The following is a 17653-nucleotide window of genomic DNA, read 5'->3' as shown; positions in this document are numbered from 1 at the left end:
GGAACAAGTTTAACAAGACAGAGAGTTTTTTGGTAGTAAGTGATGATGCAGAAAGAATTTTTGGCTGATTTGGCTAATTGGCCTTAGACTTTAGAGGAAAAAAAGAACAGCTGCAGTAAGTGTGTGTTCTGGAGGGAAAATACAAGCCATTGAGAGATGGGGCATTTGGCTTGTTTAAATTCACTGCCATAGCTTGAAATTCTATTCCATTTTTGTGTAAGTAGTGAGGATTTTATAGATAGCCTTTTTTCACCCATGAGCCAACTGAAGAACACTGGTGTAGGTTCCAAAGTGAGGTAAATTGTGGTAAGTTATTTTGGCCAAGGATAAATGAAGCTTGCCCAGACCACATATCCCTTTCATGAAGTGTAGAAGAGGTTACTCTGAATAAATAATTCTGCATGTCAACAAGGAAGTTTTTCAATAGTAAAAAAAAATCTATCAGTAGATCCTCTAGAACCTAAATGTGAATTCTCATTTTTAGAGTGTGCCAGACAAATCTTGACCTCTGCAATATATCTCAAAACACATATTCAATTCTTTATGTTTATGCTATTTCTTTCTTTTCTTTCTGTTATTTATGTATTTTTGTATAAAATGGATAGCCCTTTTCAAACTAATTCCAGAAGCAGCCAAGTATCATTCCTTACAAGGAAAGCCTAGTCCAGATTTACCGCCAACATTAGTTTTGATATGCAGCTTATATTTTTCCTTTGATCTGTTGAGGTTTTTTTCTTTTTTTTCTTTTAAGTGCCTCACTGGCTACAAGTCTGTTTTTTGTGATTTTTCGGGCATCCCTTTAGAAGCTTTACCATTTCTGACATTCTGTCTCAAAATTCAAATGACAACTTTGCTTACTTTGCCATGAGTCTTGAGCATTCCTTAAATTGCAAACAGATAAATAGAGTTGAATGTGTTCAGAGTAAATTCAAATAAAGGAAACCAGGATGGAAGGCCAAAGGGACCTGAGTAAAACTCATTTACACCCTCATGTTGGAAATAGGCAACTCGACACCTGGTGTGCTGCTGGGTGAGAACACAGCAAGTGTACAATAGTATTGCCTTGTCCAAAACCTGATGACACCTCAGAGAGCCTTTCCATTCACGTCAGCATCCTTTGAATGAGGCTCGCTGTCATTATCGGTCTGCCTAACTTGAATGACAGATTTACAGAACTGCAGAGAAAACTAGGAAATGAGTAATAATAGGTTGGTTTGCTCTTTTAGGTAACTGTTTGCTGGACCAACCGAGGAAGCAGATCCTGGGCCCCGAGGAGCTTCCAGGACAAACCTACGATGCCATTCGTCAGTGCAAACTGGCGTTTGGACCCGAATACACAGTGTGTCCTGGTATGGATGTGTGCTCTCGCCTCTGGTGTGCAGTTGTGCGCCAAGGTCAGATGGTTTGTCTGACTAAGAAGCTGCCTGCTGTGGAGGGAACACCATGTGGAAAAGGGAGGATCTGCCTCCAGGGGAAATGTGTTGACAAAACCAAGAAGAAATACTACTCAGTAAGTTACCAGCTGTGACCCTAGGGAATTTTAGAAGGCCTAAAGGCCTCAAAGGCGCTGATTTTTGTGGGAGTGAAAGGGACTTTATGGAAGTCAGATTGAAAGCTGCCTTATTTTTTAGTATGTAATTGGAGTTTTATTGTTGAGGGATATAGGAAAAACACTGCTGAGTTTCAGGAAGCATGTTTTCTTCTTGAAGTATGAAAGCCTTCATTCCTGGAAAACTGGGAGCATCTCTTCAGAGTAGAGGATTTGCCCATTCAGTAAGTCAGGTCTCAGGACATATGGAAAGATTGTCAAGGACCTATTCTTAGTTTCCTGACTTCTTGGCAATGGGCGGTGAGGTAAATTAAATCTGTAAATTTAATTTACAGCCCTCATCTGAAAGGCCCCAGGGCCCTAACCCTAGTGAAGAGAAAGGTGGATGAAGTTCATCCAGAATATAATTTCTGGAGCAGAAAAGTTTGTACCTCCAGTGACAGAGTCCCCTCTGTCAACTTTATACATCTGAAGAGTCCCCAGGCTCATGAGAACTGTCAACTGCACAGTACAGATACTTCTAAATTTACTGGGTAGACAGTAGCACTGCCCCTTCTGTTATACCCACAAAAGAGGTAGGGGCTTGTAGAGCTTTGTGAAGCTATTCACAAACTATGAGAGTCATTCAAATCAAGCTACAGCCCTTATAACACCCTTTTTTATGAAATGATGTACTTCTGCATGCTGTTGCAATACTCCTCCTAGGTTGCTAATTTAGCAGAGTTGCAAACTATATCTGACAACTCCATCTCTTGCCAGTAATTCAGAGCAATACCTACACATCACAATAATTGCATTTAATTAATCATAGATTATCCTTATGAACATATCCTGGGAGCCGAACCCCCTGGAGCTAGTTTAAGGGGCCCTATTGGTAGGAATAGCAAAAAATAAGAGAGCAGCACATGAGACTATGGGCACCGTTTCTGGTGCACGGGTGTCTTCCATGAAACAAGCTGAGGGCGGCTGTGCAGAGCAAGGCCTAGAATTGCCTTTGCGTGCACAGTGCCAAATGAGATGTCATCAACGTGCAGATAAAAGACAGAAGTTATCTCTGCTGGGAGAAAGAGGCTCCTAAGACCCATTATCCCTGATTAAAATGATCAAGGAATTGCCTTCAGTTGAGGAAAACATTAGCAGTGTCTTTGAGATGTAGCACCTTTATTCACACTTGGATGATGTCCTTACCTCCCACTGTTCCATCTATTTCAGGCTTCAAGCCATGGTAACTGGGGGTCCTGGGGACCTTGGGGGCAGTGTTCCCGTACCTGTGGCGGAGGAGTTCAGTTTGCTTATCGGCACTGCAATAACCCAGCTCCTAGAAACAACGGCCGGTACTGCACCGGCAAGAGGGCCATCTACCGCTCCTGCAACATCACACCATGCCCAGCAAATGGTAAGTGCCTTCGTGCCGAAGTGCCTTCGTGCTCCAGCCTTTATGTTCATAGATAGTAAATATTGAACATCTACTGTGAAAGGAAACAACAAAGGTGTCCATTGTAGTTTCTCCAAAATGTATTTACCAAGGCAAGACATTCATCATTAATACAATACCATAATTCTTCCCCCATCCCCACTCTGACGCCGTACAGAAAGGACACTTGAATGAAAAGAAATTTCAGTCCTGGAAAATGAACCGTAATGCAAACTTTAGTCCTTTAATGCTTATTATGTCATGGGAAGATTTCCAAGCTAAAACAGTTGAAGGATTTGAAGGCCAGTTCTAAGTAAAGAGGTGAAGTGACATAACTTAAAAATTATGTAAAAAAGAAATTGGAATAATAGATGGGCATAATGATATTTGCAGCATGGTCTGAAATAGTCACTAATGATGTGAATAATTCTACAGCTAAATCTTTTCGACAAGAGCAGTGTGAAGCAAGGAATGGCTATCAGTCTGATGCAAAGGGTGTCAAGACATTTGTTGAATGGGTCCCCAAGTATGCTGGAGTGCTTCCCGGAGACGTTTGCAAGCTCACCTGCCGAGCCAAAGGAACTGGCTATTATGTGGTGTTTTCTCAGAAGGTAATGGCATCTCCAATCATGATTTCATGCTCCAGTTTGGAAGTGTCCTGTATCTTAGAAATCTTCCTACAACAAGGGAAAAGAAGTTAATCATATGATTCAAAGATTTAACTGTGTGATTAGATTTAATGGCTTGATCCACTGGTTATACATTAGGACCAGAATTAGCTTCTAACATGAAGTAAGTTTTTCCACATCTCAATATGGGGATTCATGAAAAATAAGGGCCTCTTAGTGCGCTCTGCACTAGTTTGTTTTCAGGAGTGGATAAAGGGGTTTTTGCCTGGAGAGTCATCTGTCATTCTGGGGTTTTCTGGAGGAGAAACAGTAGTATGAGTAAAAGAATAAGTTTTACCCTGAATTATGTTAAGGGAGTCCAGAGTAACTCTTATGGAGCCAATTAATATAGAATAATTAGCCAATTAGTATAGATGTGACTTGCGGTCAGTTTGTTACATCAGATGCAATTCGAACTGACTTGTCTCCCATGCTTACACTTGCAGTTTTCTGCCTCTAAATGTTATGAAGGTAACATTTAGATGTAGATAGCTCAAATGCAAGGCTATCTACAAGTACTGTTATTGTTATTATTAATAAGCTGTGAGATCATCGTTAAAGCCAGGGTCATTTTAGTGTCTTACGGTGGAGTTACCTGTCATTGCTTTTCAGCCCTTTGCTAACTGTCGTCTGCTTTTGTGCTGGGAATGTTAGAGAAACTCAGTCTGGTCTGTCAGGGTGAGCACTCTGTTCTGAGTAGGTGACATAAATAAGCCACTGGGTTTTGCCAGTCAGATTCACAAAAGCAAATCTTTTCCGTGGTAGTTTTAACTAACGGTCATTTGATTGCCTAGGTAACTGATGGGACTGAATGTCGACCGTACAGTAATTCAGTCTGCGTCCGGGGAAAATGCGTCCGCACTGGTTGCGACGGCATCATCGGCTCAAAGCTCCAGTATGACAAGTGCGGGGTGTGTGGAGGAGACAATTCCAGCTGCACAAAAGTCATGGGAACCTTTACCAAAAAGAGGTATTGATCTTTAGTGTTAGTAAATGTATCTTGTTGTGCAAATAGTAACTCTGCTATGTGCTTGCTTTCTTTCTGTCTCTAAATGCAATTTACTTTCACAAGACGATTAAGCAAAAAAGGACATTGCCTGTGCTTTATTGCACTTTCCAGATGTTTACATCTGGCCTCTTAGCATTACCCCAAAACTGGCAGTTAATCAACTGGCAAAACACTCTACCCAGTTCATTTCTGACACAAAGTGACAGTCATACAGGTGAGCACCCCATTAATAGGAAGTCTGCCTAGAATAAGGCATAGCATCTTGTGCTACTTGCTAATCTTACTGTGTCAGATGGATTGTGGTTTCTAGAGGAGAAAGGAAAGGGAAGAGAGGAGTGAATCAGAAGGTTGTTGGGGTCAGAATAATCTGGGTATCTCCGAAACTCTGCATTTCCCAGATGATGCTGTGTTAGCAAGTTACACACTGAGAACGTGTTTCATCTCATCTGACTTTGAATGACGAGGACATCCCACCTGATTTAGTGACACGGATTCCTTGTGTAGTTAGTGGAGAGAAGCAGACAGCATTAGAGCACAGCTGTGAAAGTCTTCCTTAATAGCTGAGAGGGATTATACACTGAAAATACCTTTTCACACTGCTGAGTATATGCGGAGCTTAGATGACTAGATGAGATGTCAGAAGTAAACATAGGCTTAAGCATGGCATTTGCTATATCCCTTCATGTCCCTTGGCATAATATCGATCTCCAGATGGGCTTTTTTTTAAGTCAAAATATTTATAGCAGTTATCCATAAGACATTTTTCTGTCAGAGTTCAGCTTTTAACTATAACAAAACTTAATACAAGTAAAATAAAAGGAACCGCCGCCATGGTTTTCCCTGACCACATTGAGGGCAGCACTAAGCTTTGTACTGAGATACCAATGTCAAGTCAGTCTGCTTTCTGTCTGAACTCGTTTCCCTCCCTCTTCAAGTCTTAAGGTTCATAGAAAAATGGGGATTTTTAATTATCATTTATATAGATTCCAAGGTCTCAAAGGACTGCTGTAGTGATCTACTCTTAGAAACTTTCAGTTGACAATTTCTACTCGGTTTCTGTGACTGCATTAGTGTACCATCTTTCAAAATGTACACAAACTTGATTTTGTTTTATATCTTCCAAATTCTTACATAGCATTTTGGAAGCTACCAGGAGTTGAAATCTGACTCCTGAAATGACCTTTTATTTCTATACATTTCGACATACTGATTAATAGCAGTCAAAAATGACTTTGAGAATGAATTTATTCTGAAAATAAACATAACGAATCTTCCTCCTGGTAAACCAATGATTTCTCACCTAAGGATGCCAGAACACCTCTGCCAAAAAGAATGACTTTCCATCCAAATTAGTACTTATATAAACCAAATCTTTTCCAATTTTTAAATATTGAAATATCTGGGATGTCTAAATGAAGAAGACAGTGTGACATACACTTCATGTGATTCAGTAATGATCCTTGTGCTGGAATCCAGACTCCAGCAAAAATGTTAAAGGGGCTCCATGAATTTCAGTGAGGCCAGATTTGTAGCATAGATATGCTTGGAAACGGAGAGATTCTATTATAATTATTCCTATAAAGTTACCATCTTACTCCTCAAATCATGCCTTTAGCTTAAATGAGACTGGTCAGAGAGTAAAATATTAATTCAACCTCAATGCATTCAAAAAGTTGCCCCATTTAGAAAGTAATAGTCAACCTGTAAGTAACAAGTATGTCCTAACTTGATTTTGATTGAATTTCGGAGTGACGAGGATTTATTTTTTTACTGGAAATACTGTTTGAGACAATTCCCTTATGCAAGTAATTGACTTTAAAATAAGCCACTCATTAAAATAGTGAAATCTTAATTGTCTGTAAACTGTTTTTACATATGAAAGGGCAGTGGCTGTAGTAAAATTACCTTTTCTCCACTGAAAAATAGCAGCTCCTGCATTGCTGTGCATTATAAACCAAACCATAGCAATCTGTACATTAAATGTACAGGGAAACTATTAAATGTACAGGGGAAAACTAGTATTTCCCATTGCGGACGATTGCCATAACAACATTTGTTTGTACTTTTTTCTTTTAAAGCAGTCAAAACATAATCTTCTGGAAAACTTGCTTCCTAAGAATGATTTTTAAAAGGCTGTAAAGCCAAATTGTCAGAAGTTAGAAAAGAGGAGAATTAAGGCTGCATGTGTTTCTTTGTGCCATGGGGTGTTACAATTCTTTGTGCAGATGACTTGAATTCTCCAGCATTGCTTTTAGTTTTTGAACAAATGACTTTGTAACTTTAATAACATGTTTTAACAGGTAAAAATATTTGTGCAGTGCTGTAGAGCAGAGTCCCCCCCAGCCTGTTTTTCGCACCATATTCCTTCAGCTTTATGGAAGTGCTAAATCAATAGAGTTTTAGTCGTCGTCCCATAACTCCTGGAAATAGCAGGGGAATAGCACAAGCATTTAATCTGTAGTCTGTGCAGTCTCTACTCGTGCAGCCAAAAATTCTAGAAATTAGCAGTCTGTTCCTTAAACAATCCCAAAGGATGCCCCCCTTCACTTTTATATATTTTTAGTGTATTTTCTCATTCCTTTTTTTCTAGAAGTTTCAGCACTAAACTTTTCAGATATGAGGTATTTGCGGAATGGTTTTATCACAGGTTTAGAAATGAAAATACATGTCTCCAGAGTCCAGCTGGTGGCTTATAGCTATGTATAGTCTTTAGATTTTTTCTATGTATCAGTAAAGTTAAAATAAATAACATACTTGAGATAGTGATGAGTTCCAGCACACTTTGAACGCTTGTCACTTTCAGTAGAAGAGTTAAATATCTTTTTCTAAATCTGAATTAAGATACTTCATAAGTAGTAAGAGAAAAAACTCTGTGATGGTACAAATTAAATATCTGGGCGCACCTCATATTAGACACTTGACAATTAATCTTCCGCTTTATGAATTTCAAAGTAAACAAATTTTTTCTCAGTGATCAAGATTATTTTTAAATGTTCCCAAGGTACCTCTACCCAGCTGTTACTCTGCTCATGCTTTCCTTAATCATCATTATAGCAAAGACAGCGAGAAACAGCTGTAACCAATGCATATCTCATTATCTTTTCCTTGGCAGGCAAAGCGTGCATCGTATTTCATATCTCCCACCCTTTGCTGAAATATATAAGCTATCTGTTATTTTTTGTTCCTCTTGTATCTGACTCACGTAAAATCATTACTAAAGCTAAAGATTCAGCAATTGAAATAAGTGCAGTAGAAATTTCTTCAAGAACATGAAGAATGATACAATAGACAAACAGTGGAACCTGCTTAAATTAATCTTAGATGAGCCTCAAGCCAAATGGATTCAGGGCCTGAACTATAACAAAGCAAGATGTGTCATGCCAGTGACTTCATTAGGTGTTGCAGTAAGACTTGAGCCTTATTTCACGCTAGCTACTGAATGCTTTTTTTTTTTAACTTCACTCAGCAAGGGCTACACAGATGTAGTGAAAATCCCGGAAGGGGCAACCCACATCAAAGTTCGGCAGTTCAAGACTAAGGACCAGAGCAGGTTCACTGCCTACCTGGCCCTGAAAAAGAAAAACGGTGAGTACCTTGTCAATGGAAAATATATGATCTCCACTTCAGAAACAATCATTGACATCAACGGGACTGTCATGAACTACAGCGGCTGGAGTCACAAAGATGATTTCTTGCACGCAATGGGACACTCTGCCACAAAAGAGGTTCTTATTGTGCAGATACTTGCGACAGATCCAACTCAATCAGTGGATGTCCGCTATAGTTTCTTCGTGCCAAAGAAGCAAGGGCAAATGACTAACTCTGTCACCAGCAGCGGCAGCGGCAGCAGCAAAGTAACTCCCCAGCTCATGCAACCCCGCTGGGTTACGGGGCCGTGGCTTTCTTGTTCTCGAACATGCGACACAGGATGGCACACCAGGACTGTCCAGTGCAAAGACGGGCATGGAAAATTAGCTAAGGGATGTCTTCTCTCTCAGAGACCGTCAGCATTTAAACAGTGCTTGTTGAAAAAGTGTTAACCTGTGGTTGTGATCTTCTTTAAAAGAGGTTTGATTAAGCCATTGTTGACATACTGGTATTAGGTCTGCCCAGACAGAGAGAAGCAAAGGCTTCAGTATACTTACATACAGTCTCAAATTATGGGCAGAATCTGCCTATTTGGACCAAATGAAGATGTGCACTGCTTTAAATAATAGTAGGGTGATCTTAATATGTCAAAAAACTAAGCATTAAAGTTGTTATAAGCCCTCTGTGTCTGCAAAAATATAAAATAAAATAATGCAAAAGAAGAAAAACTAGTGAATGGAGGATCCTGGGATATCTGAAGGTTACAGAATCATCTCCCCTTTTTCACCTACCTCTAATACAGTATGTCCTTAGAAAACGTCACATGTACCTGTGATACCACAGTAGCTTATTTTATACTGTTTTGTAAATATCTTTCACTTGGTATGTCACTTTATATCACTTGGTTCTATTAAAAAATCAAAAGACAAACTCCATAAGCAAAGTGATTGACCAAAGTATATCTGCAGCCCTTGTGGACTTGGTCCATTCTTCAGAAAGGGCCGCAGATGTTTTACTGGAAAATGAAGAGCTTGCTGCTGGTTTTAAGAAGTAATACCTTTTGGTTTTGACAAAAGGAAACACGTTTTCATGCTAGGAATTTCCTGACGGCAGATGATTATTCTATGACAAATACTGTGTTTCCGCCAAGAAGGAGCATTGCAGCAGCTTGCAGACCAGGGATCCCCACATGTGCATTGCTCAAATACCAGCACCATCAGCGACTCCTCACCATGTGTATGTCAGACACACACAGGAGGAGGATTTGGCTGCTAGGAGGAATTTGTGTACACTTTGCTTGTAAACCTTCCACTAGTTCCAGCTGTGTCACAGCTTGGGGTCCTTGTTGTCGATGAACAATAGCTGCTAGCTTCTTCTTTCCGTAAAACAAAGGCATACTGTATTTTGTAGAAACTAGTTAGAGAACCAAAAATTACAGGTAAGATAATCAAGTGTCTTCTAACTCAGATATTCTGAGGCTGTGTTCAACTGCTTTCTCTGTTATTTTCTCTATGGCTTCCACCTTGAATCTAACAATGTGTAATGTACCTACATCTTCTGAAGAGGCTATAAAGGTCAAAAAAACACAGCAAGCAGTTAATATTTTATCACTGTTTTGTCCATGATGTCTAACTCTGGTATTCATCTTACCAGCAAAAGTTTGTAACTATTTGTCTTTTTTGATTGTTTTGTGTGTGGTTTTGAGTTTTTTTAAAGCTATAGAAGGCATTCGTGTTTTGTATATCTACCACATTTGGGAGGAAGAGGGGTCACTAGGAAGTCAAACCACATCAGGATGTGGAGGACTTGCCCAGTACCAATAAGACTGTTTCCACAGTACAGGCAGTAGCTGGTAGGAGTTTTCATTGGCAGCAACTTCTGAATCCCATTATTGTCTGGTGCAATTTCTGTGACCGAGGATGGGCATTTCACTTTATGCAGGTAACAGGTGGAGGCCCGATAGCAGGCAGCCCTGTTAAAATTGCTTCCTTTTATATCAGCAGGCTTTGAACTGAGCCCTAGGATAACAGGTACCGAAAGAAATGGTTATAATACGCTGATGAAAATAGAATCCCATCTGTCTTTTATTCCTTCGTTCATCCACGCAGGAGAGTATGAGACTGCAGGAGGATTTTCAGACAAGCCTCACAGCCGTAAGTCAGTGGTATTCGAGCGCTGAAACACCCCAGGCTCTTCTGAAAATCCCAATCATGAAATCAGTAGAGAAAACTTGTTGGCGAGTGTAGCAAGGGCAGGTCTCACTCCAGACTGACACAAACATGTTTTTGCAACTGTGGCATGTTTGTATGAACTCTAAGAAAGCATGTGATGATTTCAAAACAGCATAGAATTGCTACATCTACAAGTATGAAACCTGGAGAAGTATCTATTTTTGTACCCTGTTCTAAATAAACAGTAATAGGGGCAGGGCCTCCTCCTCTGTCAAAATGAATTACCAACGAACGTTACTAGTCACCTTCAGCTTTCAAGAATGGCATGGCCTTCTTATTAGGAGTAGTCCTATGCAAAATTGTGGTTCTTGAGGAAAATTCTCCACTTAATCTGTGATCCCACCCGAAGAACTGAGATCAAGGCTCTGAATATTTGCAGAGTTCTGGAAAGTTAAGATTTATGGCTTCTCTGCCTATTAACATAAGATCACTTAGAAGTGTCTTATTTTCCGTTCAAGTAATCTTATTTTTATACTTATATATGTATTACACATGTTCTAGAACCTCTCAAAAAAGTTCGTAACAAATAGAAACCATCACGAGAGGAAAAATAAGGAGACTTAATGCGTGTCAGCATAGACTTAACATTTGTCTCTGCATACAGCTGCTGTATTAAGTGGCATTTGTTTTTCCTGTGTTTTATCATAATAGAGACAGAACGTGCAAGTATTTGTGTTTGCATCATAGTAATAATTTATTACATATTCAACAGGATGAGTAGAGCTTTTGGATGCTATGCAGGCTCCAGAAGAGTAATACCATACGCGAGTATAACTTTAAAGCTTCCTTAGATCAAGAATATCTTTTTTCATAGAAAGAGTTTATTTATAAAAACATAAATAAGTATGAGAACAAACCACTGTAGTGATTTTTCCCTTTTCACCAGTGTAGTAATGAAGCAAATTGGTATGAGCAAAAAGCAGTCGCCTTTATATGGTGAGAGGGCAAAGGGGACAGACCAAGGAAGCAACCCTGAAAGTGTAAGATAAACTAGGTCAGCCTGCCCTAGTTAACACTTGCTTTTCAGCTGTTCTTTGTCATCGGACTCCAATTCCAGACCTTGCTTTTGTCAGTCAGAGCTGTCTCATGTAACTGATGAATGAAAAATTGGTGCAAGGTATGTGACACTGTCATTTCAACTTCTGTTCTCAACTAAATTCCTTGTCGCTCGCACTGTTATGTCATTGTTTACATTACTACCAAGAGTTGCCAAATGGGATTTATGAAAGGCATCTAGGGGATAGAAACCCGGAGTATTGCTCTTTGCATAGAAAGAAACAATCCTCAGTGTTAAACTCACTGCTGCCTTTTTGGGACACATCTCCAATGTCCTTACGTGGAGTTGGACCCCTCAGCATCGGTGGTTTTTAGAGCATCTGCTTTTCAAATAAGACATTTTCATTAGGAAAAAGCCTATCATCTTTGGTTTGACTGTATACAGAAATTAAGTTTAGCTGCCCTCCTGCGGAAACAGTTTTATCACAAGGGGGAGAGGGAATAATCTCGTGGATTGATCACAATTGTTAAAAAAAAAAAAAAAAAGCAACACAGCACTGAAAAAAAAAAAATAATTTATTGTTTTTACAACTGGTATGTGAACGGATGTAATGAATTTATTTATTCTTATTTAACAAAAATACCAATTGTGCAAATTCTATATTTAAAATGTTTTGCTATCGTCTCTGTCTCTCTCTTTCTCGCTCTCTTTTAATTTATGCTTCAAATTTATGTTGAAAGTACGCCTTGTGAGTTTACATAATGTATGGCACTGGTTACTTTTTGTATGTTTTTATTTAGAAAGCTTTCTGCATGAAACAGGAGTATATGTGTATACATGTGTGCACACTGTATAGATGTATATTCTTTTTCTGCTACCATCTTTTTCTTAGAGAAGTTGTAGATTTTTAATTTTGTGACACCTCATGCTCAAAGCTCCTTTTTACACTTCACTTCAAAAATCTCTCCACTAGCAAGTCATAAAGGTCTGCGGACCGAAAAAAAAACCCATACTAGCTCCTAAAGAAGTCAGAAAGAGGCTGGCTTCGCAGAGGTGCGTGCAGTTCATGCTGCAAGCCTCGGTGATTTACCACCGAAGCTGGTAGGAGTCTCACCCTCCGCGTCAATGGGAGCAAGTTCGGGCTTGTAGTGAGAGTCCTCTATACGTGAATGAAGTTTCTCTGAGCTGTCAGGGTGGCAAGTGAGTCTGCTTTCATGCAGCTTCTTATGTTTAAGTGAAAACACGACGGAGAAACTCTTGTGTGCCTCTTTAAAAATATAGCTGAAACAATGTATGATTCAGTTTATGAAGACTGAACCATTGAAAAAACTGCTTTTTCAGTCTTTCCACCGTTCATATACATACATAAATATGGATATATGGCTATAAATAGTCAAAAGCCCAATTTGGAAGGCTTTGCAATGTTTTACTTCATTGTATTCTAGCTCTTTGCACCACATCAGGCAAAGTTAGATGCAAAAAAGCCAGCAAAGCACACGATCCTGGTGTTTCCTTGAAAATAACAATATCCGTTTGCTTCCACTTTTCATCCAGTCCAACTACTGCTGAACTCAAGGGAACTTGTATTGGGGCCAGTGTAAGGAAAAAAATGCAACATAGAAAACCTACAGCTTTTCTACAGTCGGTTTATTTAACAATACAAATCACTTCTGTAGCCACCTTACCATAAGGGCAGTACTACAGACTGCATATAATCTATTTCAAACTGTTGAAAGTTATCTTGCTTATCAGTGCCCACATTCACACAAGTTAAATTCCAGCTCAGCCTCTTTGCCCGGTGTCTCCTGCCGTCCAGGCGCTACCAAAGACTCAGAGCCAGCCACAAGGCTTTAGATTAATTTGTGACGGCCAGTGGGTGATGCTTCCTCACTCAAGACCCGCTCCAAAATGCCAGGGAATGACTATAAGCCTTGACTTTGATGATCTTTAGGGCAGGCTTTAAACAGGATTTGTAAGGATGGAACATTAATAATTGTGGGCTTTCAGCAGTCCGTTTAGGTGAGTGTTTCTCCTCTGCTAATGAATGCCGTGCTGTTCTTTGTCACTGAGGAAGATGGAGCCTGTGGCAAGAGCCAAAATTAGATGCTCTGAGCATGGGCTGCAGTTTTTAGGAAAAAGCTGCTGGTTTGGAGGGGTTTGTTGCTTTTTTTAATTAAGTGATTAGTTTTTATAGAGTTGCCAGAGTGCATCATTGCATTTTCAAGAGGGTTTTTTACTGTGGGTACGCTGATACTAGCTTGTATAGTAAAGCTAGTTCAACATTCTTGTTTTGAATAGCATTGCAAATGCAAATATTTCTGGTTTATCACGTGTACCGGTAATGACTCAACGTGAGAGAAATTGTCAGGTCCTCAGCTGGCACCACAAAATGTAGCTTTGGGGTTTAGAAGACTTTACTACAAGAGTAAGTTTTCAGTGATACCATACAAGACTTGAAACGCCCCAAATGTATTCTTAGTCTGCCAGGTGAGCGGTGTAAGAACTTATCTCCAGACACGCCGTACCAAACGCCTTGATACTGTCCCGCTGCTCTGCACACTGCGGAGTTGCAGGTTGAAAACAAAACTCACAATGTCGTTTGCCCTGAAAGTTGTCTGTAGAGGCTCACGGTCACTCTAAGGACACAAATAATTTCCACGTACATCAGCCTTGCATAGTCCGTGTTGAAACACATACGTGGGCACATGTAGAACTTAACTGTGGCTAAATGCAAATGCATATTTTGTGTGTGTGCATGTGTATACTTGTGTATATATAAGCACATACATGTACATACATACACAAACAAGTATTTGGGTCTCCGTTACTCCCACTCACAGGGCAAAATAGTTACACCGGTTTTAGTTATACCTATGTAAATTCAGAGTAACTTCATTACATCATCTGGCTTTGCAGGAGCTGCTTCAGACTTATACCACTTCAAGTGACAGCATAATTTGTCTTTTAATTTATAGCAACTGGTTTACAGAATTTATCATATGAACTGTGAAATTTTCAGGTAGTTTGTCATATGAAACATACTCATTGACAGTCAAGCATATATGCATTGTTAAAATCCCATCAGATACAGGAAATAATATACTGAATTCAAGTAAGTTGGAGGGGTGTAATACTCCTGTACAGCAATAAATCCATCTAATTTCTGTTGCCAGGTCATCTGCCTAACCTCAGAGAAGATAAAACGAGAGGGGTATTGTAGGGAAGACTAATGGGAAAGCACAACGTTTAGTTTTGCTTAGTTTATTTCACGTGCCTCTTTACACACTCCATTGGTGTCAGCATGTTCTGGGAAGTGTCACTTTGTGCATTACAGATAACTTGGCTGAAATACCAGTACCCTTTGAAAAATGAAGATGTGTCACAAAACTTTTTTCATCCTAGCATGTGTCTAATCGAAGAGAGTTAATATTTTTAGAGCACTACTATGTCAGCCAGTTTACATCACAAATAATATGTTATGCAAAATATAAATTCATTTGAACTGAATTGTACAAGGTCTACACTGTACTATGACACATTGAAGGCCAATATTTTGCTTTGTAAACTATTACATATGTATAATTTACCAGTTGTAATCTTAAAACATTTGATTCTGTGATTTCAGTAAAAGTAATAAATACAAACTGTATCATAGGTCCAAAATACTTGTTCTATATGGTATATTTGTGGGCTACTGTTTGCCATTTGTGCCCCACTAGAGACAGACGAGCAAAAAGAGATTGAGCTGATCCCTACATTAAGGCATAAACATTCCCACTTCAGTTGTGGTGGGATGGGGTTCTGTCAGAGTGTTTCTGCCAGTCATGAAATATAACAGGAATGTGCAGAAAGCGGCATTCGGTGCCTCTCCAGAGCCCTAGACAAAGTTCCTATTTGCTGCTGTCCAGAAAGATGGTGTATACCGGTGATCTCCTGAGCCTGCCCAAAGGGCCCACGAAATCCATGGGATCTGTCCAAAAGCAACGCCCTGCAGAATTCATGGATTAGATATTCAGCATGAGATTCATAATTAGGCATATAAACCAATCTAAGAGCAGTAAAAACCTGCCAGAATGGGTAACGGGAGTGTACGATGTGTGCAGAAGTGGTGGTACAGCATGTGTCAAAGGAAAGATAGAAGCAGTAATTAGGGGATTGGGCTGGTGAGACGGAGTTGTATACACACTCCAGCTGAAGCGTGGCTCTTAAGATGCGTTATTACCAAGATTTACTTTTCTAATAGAACAGTATTATTATGCATTATAATCCCATTTTCATGCTGATTTCTTGCTTATCCTTTGTCATTCCACAACACTAAGTTGGAGTTTTTCTTGTTCCCAAAAACGATGCTTTCTTTCCAAAAGTGAAAGCAAACTCATCCTGTCTAAATCTTACCCCATGTGCTTGTCTAATCTGTTGATTGCTGGCATTTTTATGAATTTTGGATTTTGCCTTTTTCCTAATGTGGAGTTTTTGCTTTATTTTGTTTTACAAATTGTAAATGAAACTGATTCTTATTTACAGAAACAATTTATATATGCCTAGGAATAGCTCTTCTTCCTAGGTTGTTCAAACAACAGCAGTGAAGCTTTACAGAGCTGCCAGTACCTGTTAGAGAGGCCCAAGGTCTTCAGAAAAATTAGTCTAATAATCTGTTACATTCACATATAAATCCGCTTGAACCACATTACAAGAGAGCTGTCCTGCTAGAGCTTGGTACAGTATATTTCTCTATATATGTACAATATTACATATTTGTAATATTACTATCACAGAGTCTATATGTATATAAAGATGTTTCAGAAAACCTTGCTTACACATTTACACTAGATGGTTATAAGGCTGGTGGCTGCCCATCAGAAAGAATACAGTGGTCAACGTCAGTGAAGGGTGCAGTGAAAAACCTGTGCTAGAAGGCAGTTTTACCATTTATCCTGCCTGAAGAGTGTAGGGAGATGAGTCATCTGCTACACTCTTCAGTTAAAATTGACTAACAGGTTTTCATCTCTCCCTGCATCTTTCCTCAGCCAGGATGCTGGGGCAGAGCAAAACCTCCACCGACTCCTTGCCACCTCCTGCCCACCTGCAGGTAGAAATAGCAGACATGCAAAGTGTGCCACAACTTCGTCCTCTACTTTTAGATATTTTTTGTCTCTTGGAGAACTCCACAAGTGTTACCACCTCAGAGATACTTCAGTACCTCCTCTGTATTTTTGTCTGCATAGCAAGCTGCAATGTCACTGAGTCATTATGGCAGGTCCTATCTTCCCAAAACTCCATTTTTATTTCCCATTTTAGAGTTTGCTCAGAGAAAGCCATTACTGGGAACGGAAATCCATTCCTATACAAATCAAATAGAGCAGAGACAGCAGTATAGACTTTTTCAAATGTCCAACGCTGTCATAATCCCATTACTGTGCAGGGACTGTTCTGTATCAGGAAGATGAACTCATTCTCTCTTAATGTATTTTCCATCTCTTCATAATGTGACATTTCACCTCTTCAGAAACTGCACGTAATTACATGTGAGGAGGGAGACTTCTATTCCCAAGACTCTGAACTTGTAGACGCAAATCTCATTTTTAGGTGGGGATGCAAGATGGATTTGATCCAATTTCAGTCCCCTAGCCAAACTGATCTTTTAAAAAAAAACATAAGTTTTGGAAACTTCAAAATATATCCAATAATTAAACTAGAAAATGTTCAAGTCTTTCCACATTGCTTACACCGTTACCTCACTCTCCTTATGCTGTGCACTGAGAAGTTTAAAGTAATAAATTCATCATACTTAGATTTTTTCTAAGGATAGGTTTGAAGAGAACATGTGTGGGAAAAATAATTTAACAAAAGCCAAGGAAACAATACTATTTTCCATGCTTGGAGGACCAGGGCAGCAATCTCTTTGCTTTCCCTTGATTATTCTGGGAAAAATATGTCTTAAGTGAAAGCGCACAGACATTTTCTTAAGCAGCTGCTCAAGAAAGCTTTGTTGTAGCAATCATGTGCAACCTAAGGATGAGTTTATTAAAACGGCCATTGTGGCCATTGCCACCATAGTCTCACTGCTCCAGGTGTTGCTAAACAAATACAGTTAGACAGGATAGTCGGATGAAATTCTGGAGAACACGTGCATTTAGGTATGGGAGAGAGAGGGGTGCCTCAGAAGGCGTAAGGGGTAAGAAGTGTTGCATTCTGTA

General features: G+C 39.5%; 1 protein-coding gene across 1 annotated transcript in view; it reads left to right on the top strand.

Moving 5' to 3' along the window:
- ADAMTS5 (ADAM metallopeptidase with thrombospondin type 1 motif, 5) overlaps positions 1 to 9170 on the top strand; it is a 40692-nt gene extending 31522 nt beyond the window's left edge. Inside the window, exons 4-8 of the mRNA XM_009327798.1 lie at positions 1227 to 1510; positions 2762 to 2945; positions 3399 to 3574; positions 4426 to 4601; positions 8107 to 9170. Coding sequence (XP_009326073.1) covers positions 1227 to 1510; positions 2762 to 2945; positions 3399 to 3574; positions 4426 to 4601; positions 8107 to 8680 — 1394 coding nt within the window. The 3' untranslated portion in view covers positions 8681 to 9170. The remainder of the gene's footprint in view (positions 1 to 1226; positions 1511 to 2761; positions 2946 to 3398; positions 3575 to 4425; positions 4602 to 8106) is intronic.
- The last annotated feature ends 8483 nt before the right edge of the window (positions 9171 to 17653 follow it).

This window comes from Pygoscelis adeliae, unplaced genomic scaffold, assembly GCF_000699105.1.
Source record: "Pygoscelis adeliae isolate BGI_AS28 unplaced genomic scaffold, ASM69910v1 Scaffold14, whole genome shotgun sequence".
Taxonomy (NCBI): Eukaryota; Metazoa; Chordata; class Aves; order Sphenisciformes; family Spheniscidae; genus Pygoscelis; species Pygoscelis adeliae.
This window is presented reverse-complemented; position numbering and strand designations above follow the sequence as displayed.